The sequence below is a fragment of the Panthera pardus genome, unplaced genomic scaffold (genome assembly GCF_024362965.1).
Source record: "Panthera pardus isolate Hobbes unplaced genomic scaffold, ASM2436296v1 HiC_scaffold_26, whole genome shotgun sequence".
Lineage (NCBI taxonomy): Eukaryota > Metazoa > Chordata > Mammalia > Carnivora > Felidae > Panthera > Panthera pardus.
In genome coordinates this window covers 24,771,107-24,777,804 of record NW_026526832.1, presented here as the reverse complement: position 1 = coordinate 24,777,804, position 6,698 = coordinate 24,771,107, and the positions used below count along the sequence as shown (strand labels likewise).

General features: G+C 36.0%; 1 protein-coding gene across 1 annotated transcript; it reads right to left on the bottom strand.

The window, feature by feature from the left end:
- Window positions 1–4,222: 4,222 nt before the first annotated feature.
- LOC128773641 (60S ribosomal protein L36-like) lies at window positions 4,223–4,719 on the bottom strand. Its single transcript, XM_053890885.1, has 2 exons — window positions 4,430–4,719; window positions 4,223–4,395 (listed from the first exon to the last, which is right to left on the bottom strand). The coding sequence occupies exons 1-2, from the start codon at window positions 4,572–4,574 to the stop codon at window positions 4,223–4,225; spliced, it is 318 nt and encodes a 105-aa protein (XP_053746860.1). The 5' UTR covers window positions 4,575–4,719.
- Between the last annotated feature and the right edge of the window lie 1,979 nt (window positions 4,720–6,698).

Sequence of the window (6,698 nt, the reverse complement as noted above, 5' to 3'; positions counted from 1 at the left end):
AGAAAGCAAAGCTGCAAGTAAACTTTCCATTAGTCATAAAATCCCAAGAGTTATTCTGGTTCAGACAGGAAGGTAAGTAGATTTTTCTATTCTTGTAAATTATTTCTACATGGTATGTTTCAGAAGCACTTAGGGTGACATTGTATATAGATTTCACTGCCCAGAGTAGATCTGAATCTTGTAAAGTTGTGCTGTCCAATGTGGTTATATGTGGCTTTTATAATTATATTAGTTAAAATAAAATAACACTTAAAATTCAGGTCCTTAGTTGTACCAGCCACATTTCAAGTGCTCAATAACCACATGTGGCTTGTGGCTACCATCTTGGATGGTTCTCTCATTGTAGAAAGTTCTATTAGACAGGGCTATTCTAAAGCAGTGGTTCTTAAATGGATGGTGATTTCAGCCCCCAGAGAAATATGGCAATTTCTGGAGACACATGGTTATTTTACAACTTATGGAAGGGAGGGTGTGACTGGTATCTACTGAGTAGAGGCCAGGGATAATGCTAAGTATCCTATAATGCTAAGGGCAGCATCCACAACAATTAACCTTCCACAAATATCAGTAGTGTCTAGGTTGAGAAACCCTATTCTGCACTGTACATTCAAACTTGGCTAGCCCTTTTATAAAAGTAATCAAAAGAATTACCTGTATAACTTTTAAGAAATCCATGTGCATGAGCTGTACCCCTAAGATTCTGATTAAGGATGTATGAAGAGAATCCAGGGATCTGTGTTGTTCAAAGCTTTCCAAGCGATTCTTCTGATTGGCCAGATCCAAGAACCATTGCGTGAAAGTAAACTGGCTCTCAGCTCTTAGTTCAGATGAAAATCACCTGGTAAACATTAGCAATACTCCCAGAATAGATTAATGGCTCCAAGGCCATTACCTCTTCTGTTTAATTTCTTCAATTACCTATCTCTCAATTAATGGGGTCATTAAGCACTTAAGACTTGCATTAATTTCCCTTCTTTAAAAAAATTCCTTCATTCTGTGTAAATCCAGGTTGCAAATGATTACATCTTGTTAATTATTGTACACTTTCTGTTTACAAACAGAACAAATGACCTAGAAAATGTTTGGCAGCTGTCTTTGTTCACTGGTGTTTAATGGAAAATAGCTGAGCAAACACGCACACTGGCCGTGTAGGCGGTCCAGTGCAATGTGTCATGGCCCATTGCTTTGCTACCAACTGACTAAATACATGGAAGTGGGGCTTCATTTTAAACAGTTTGAAGTGGTATACTTTAAGGTCAATATAATTCTGCTGAACTTAGAAAAGTATAAAAATAAATTAATTTTAGTTGTAAGACTTTTTTTTTTCTATTTTCCATCATTCTGTAATAAATTACAAAAAGGGAACAGTCCTTGCTCTTAAACCTAAAAGGTAGCAATGAAAATGAAACATCAGCACAAGTATCTGTAAGAATAGATGTTAAATATTGTAAGAGGATACAAGTTTGAGAGGAAGAGATCCTTCTGGCTGGAGAGAGCTGGGGAGTTTTCATGGAAGTAGCAGCACCTTTAGCTTTCCCTTCACTTATTCGATATGTTTGTGGATTCCTACCTCATGCTGGGTCCACCATATTAGGAGCTAGGGATAAGTAGGCACAATCCGTCTGTGTATTGAGTTTCATTTCCTGGAGGCTAATAAGTCAGCCAACAATTATTTATTGTGTCCCTACTGTGAGCCAAACATACAGACAGGTGATGATGATTCCAAGTGATCAGTGTTAAGGAAGGACACGGTACAATTAATTATGGGTTGGATTTTTATCACACTGAATCCTCCTTTCTAAGCACAGACATATCTCTGACCTCACTTGCAAGGCCAGTATCATAGGGCGCTCACTCACCCTCAGTGATAATTTAATCACGCAGCAGCAGATATTTAATAACATTCTGCCAGGATCTGGTGGATCACTAGGGTTGACTGGCATCCTCCAAGGAATCAGTAAAGAAGTGTAATTAAGAAACTACTGACCTGGGTGCTGGGTGGCTCAGTCGGTTAAGGGTCCAACTCTTGGTTTCAACCCAGGTCATGATCCCTGTGTTCTCAGATGGAGCCCTATGTCAGGCTCCACGCCTAGTGTGGAGCCTGCTTGGGATTATCTCTCTCCCTCTGTTCCTGTCCCCTGCTCACGCTCTCTCAATCTCTCTCTCTCTCTCTCTTTCTCTGAAATGAAAAAAAAAAAAAAGAAACTAATGAACTGATCCTCAGTTTGTTAATACTTCTGATGAAGTTTCTGAGAGAACTAATATGTATTGACTCTTGTCTGTAAATCTGAAATCTGTGTCAATTGTGAGATAATTTCAGGAATATGATTACCATATTGGACACTTTGTAGTGCTGGCTTTATTCAATGTCAAAATAATATGAAATTATAAAACATTTCAAACATCAAAAGTACCAAAAATAATATAACAGATAACTATAGATACTCCCTATAATGCCTAAAAGATCACAACATTTTTTTTTTTTTTTTGCCTTCAGTTCCGTCTCTGTCATTTTCTCTGGGACATAAATGAAATAAAACATTAAAGATATAGTTAAAGTCTCCCCTTGCACCCCCCCCCCATTCCCTCAGGCTTTCTTCCTGCCCAAGGAGACCAATAACTTGAAGCTGATCAATTAGCATTCTAATTCTCATGTATTAAATGAGAATTTAAAATAAAATTTTTAGCTGAAAAATGGAAAGTTTTCTATATATGTAGGCATGAATAAACAATATATACTGTTCTTTGTTTAGTGTTTATGTAAGTGTACAATATCGTACATAGCCTTTGGCAACTTATTTTGATTCAAAGTTATATTTTTCAACATATTTAGGTATATGTAGCTTCAGTTCATTCCTTTTCACTGCTGGACAGGAACCAATCCATTCCACCTATAGGTCTCTTTTCCCTGGAATATTCTTTATATGGGTTTTCTTTTCTAGATCAGTCCTGCAAGAGGTCTGTCCGCATTATTAGTTTAGGTATTTATTTATTTATTTGTAGCAATCTATTTTTTCTATTTCATTACTTCTGGTTCTTTATTAGTTTTGAATGTCTTAAAAGGTTCCATCTTTATTTTTTTGTCAGTTTTTTTGAAGTACAATTCACATACAGTAAGATTCACTGGTTTCAAATGTATAGTTCAATGAATTTTGACAAACACATGCAGTGGTGTAACCACAAACATGATCAAGAACACTTCTATCACCCCCAAAAGTATTCTCATGACATTTTGCAGTCAATTCCTTCCCTCCTACCCATAAGCCCTGTCAATTACTCATCTGCTTTCTGTTATTACAGCTCTACTTCTTCTAAAATTTCATGTAAATATAAACAATATATAATATTTTGTGCTTGTCTGCTTTCAGTTAGGATGATGCTTTCAGTTAAGATGACCCATGTTATTACATGTTACCAGTAGTTCGTTTTTAGTGCTAAATAGTATTCCATTGTCAAAAGTGACCCTCTTTTTTTTTTTTTAATTAATTCATTTCAATTCAAGTTAGTTAACATACAGTTTAGTCTTGGTTTCAGGAGTAGAACGCAGTGATTCATCACTTACGTAGATTACCCAGTGCTCATCCCAACAAGTGTCCTCCTTAATGCTCATCACCTGTTTAGCCCATCCCCCCCAACCTCCCCTCCAGCAACCCTCAGTTTGTTCTCTGTGTTTAAGAGTCTCTTATTGCTCCCTTTCCCTATGTTCATCTGTTGTGTTTCTTAAATTCCACATGAGTGAAATCATATGCTACTTGACTTATTTTGCTTAGTATAATACACTCTAGTTTCATCCATGTTGTTGCAAATGGCAAGATTTCATTCTTTTTGATTGCTCTCAGCACAGAGCACACTGTCAGCGCAGAGCACAGCGGGCCTTGATCTCATGAACCATGAGATCATGACCTGAGCCAAAACCAAGAGTCAGACCCTTAACCAACTGAGCCACCCAGGTGCCCCTCATCATTTATTTAGGTCTTTAATTTCTTTCAGAAACAGTTTTATAATTTCTAGTATACAGGTATTACACATATTTTGTTAAACTTATCTCTAAGTATTTCATATTATTGATGCTACTATAAATATTTAAAATTTCAACTTCTAATTGTTCAGTGCTAATACACAGAATTTATTTTTTATATTGACTTTGTATTCTGATATTTGCCAAACTTGATTGTTCTTTTTTTTTTCCAAAAAGTCTTTATTACATACAGATGGGAGGGGTTCAGTCCTTCTTAGCTGCAACTTTCTGCATGGCTACCAGGACTTTGCACAGTGAATCTCTCTTGCTCTTGGCAGGGATGTGTGTCCCCACCCTTTTCTTGATGAACTTGAGAGAGAGCCTGTCCTTGGAGACCTTGAGCTGATTCATGGATCGCCATGGCTCCATGGCCATGGCTCCATGGCTCTATGGCTGCTCATATGGGCTTGCTGCACACCTCTAAGATCCTGTGCTGCTGGAACTTGGAGTGCTTGGTAAGGCTCTGGTGGTGGTGGCTATGCCTCGGCTTGCTCACGTTCTTGGTCACCTTGTGGCCCTTGGTAAGGCCCAGGGCCATAGGATAGTGCAGAGCCATGGTTGCTAGTCCTTAATGGCTCCTGCTGTGGAAGCACCAAACTTGATTTTTTAAATTCTAATGGTTCATTTGTGGATTCCATAGACAGCTTTACTTCTTTTTTTCCATATATGGATGCACTTATTTCTTTTTCTTGCTCTATTAAGCTGGGTAGAACCTGCAGTAAGATCATGAATAAAAATGGGAAGCATGAATGTTTATGCCTTTTTTTCTGACCTTATGAAGAACATATTCAGTCTTTTATCATCAAGTATGATATTAGCTGCAGATGCTTTTTATCAAATTGAGGAAGTTCCACTCTATTCCTGATTTGGAGTTTTCATCATGAATGGGAGGTGAATTTTGTCAATGGATTTTCTGCCTTTATTAAAATGATTATATGGTTTTTCTACCTTAATTTATTGATTTGGTGAAATACATTGATATTTACTTATTTTTAATGTTTATTTATTTATTTTGAGAGAGAGAGATAGAGCATGTATGTGCATGAGCGGTGGAGGGGCAGAGAGAGAGGGAGATAGAGAATCTCAAGCAGCCTCCAGGGCTGTCAGCAGAGAGCCCAATGTGGGGCTCGATCTCACCAACCATAAGATTGTGTCTTGAGCAGCAATCAAGAGCCAGACAATCAACTGACTCAGCCACCTAGGTGCCTCAATAGATTTTTAACTTTTAAAACCAACTTTGCATTCCCAAGATAAATCCCATATGGCAGTTTCCCTTTATATATTTCTGGACTTGATATGCTAATATTTTGTTAGGGATTTTTGCATTCATGTTTGTGAAGGATTTGGATTTGTAGTTGTTTTCTAATGGCTTTATCTCATTTTGGTATTAAGATAATGCTTACCTCATAAAATAAGTTGTTAAGCATATTCTCTTCTATTTGGGGGAAGATTTTACGTAAGATTGGTATTTTTTTTTAAATGGTTATTCATTTTTGAGAGAGACAGTGAGCATGGGCAGGGGAGAGGCAGAGAGACGAGGGCACCCCTGTCCAAAGGAGGCTTGCTGCTGATAGCAGAAAACTCACAAACCAGGAGATCATGACCTAAGACAATGTCTGAGGCTTAACCAGCTGAGCCACGCAGGTGCCCCAAGATTGATATTATTTCTTACTAAAATGTTTGGTATCATCCACCATGGGAAACTTATGGATCTAGAATTTTCTTTTGGGGGAAGTTTTAATCTACAAATGCAATTTATTTACATGGCCTAGGGCTAGTCATGCTATCAGTTTCTCTTGAGTGATCTTTGGTAGTTTGTCTTTCAAGGAATTTGTCAATTTCATATAAATGGCACAAATTGTTCCTAGTATTCTTTTATTTTAAAATATGTAGTATTTGTAGTGTTGTCACATCTATCCTTTCTTATTTGTATCTTCTTTCTTATATACTTGATCAGTCTGACTGATCAAGAGTCAGACTTGTGGGAGTTTTGTCAGTTTTATTGGTCTTTTCAATGAACCAGGTTTTAGTTTCACTGCTTATTCTTTGTTATTTATTTTCTGTTTTATTGATTTCTGCTCTGATGTTTACTATTTCCTTCCTAATACCTATGAATTTAATTCATTTAATTCACTTTTTTATTATCTTAAAGTAAAAGTTTATAATATTAAATTGAAACCATTTAATGATATAAATTTCCTTCAAAGCACTGCTGTAGCTTTGATTCATAAATTTTGATATATTATATGCTATTATCATATATATTATATGCTATACATGCTATATAATATGCTATATATAATATGCTATGTATCATATATATAATATGCTATATTATATCACATATATTATATGCTATATATCATATATATTATATGATATATGCTGCTTCATAATTTTCATTTAGTTCAATGTATTTTCTAATTTCCCCCATAGTTTCTTCTTAACTATTATTTGGAAGTATGTGTTTAATTTCCAAATACTTAGAGATTTTCCAAATATCTGTTTGTTGATTTCTAATTTAATTCTACTGCGGTCATAACACATACTTTTTATGATTTATCCTTTTAAATTTGTAGAGACTTGTTTTGTGTTCTAGAATATGGCTTATCTTGGTAACTTTTGTGTGCACTTGAAAAGATACTGCATTCTGCTGTTGCTAGGTGGAATTTTTATTAAA

Excerpts from the sequence above, each read along its gene's own strand:
- LOC128773641 (XM_053890885.1), bottom strand. The coding sequence starts at position 4,574 with ATGGCTCTGCACTATCCTATGGCCCTGGGCCTTACCAAGGGCCACAAG. Across the intron at positions 4,396-4,429 it reads CAGGATCTTAGAGGTGTGCA|CCATGGCCATGGAGCCATGG; the intron begins GCAAGCCCATAT and ends AGAGCCATGGAG.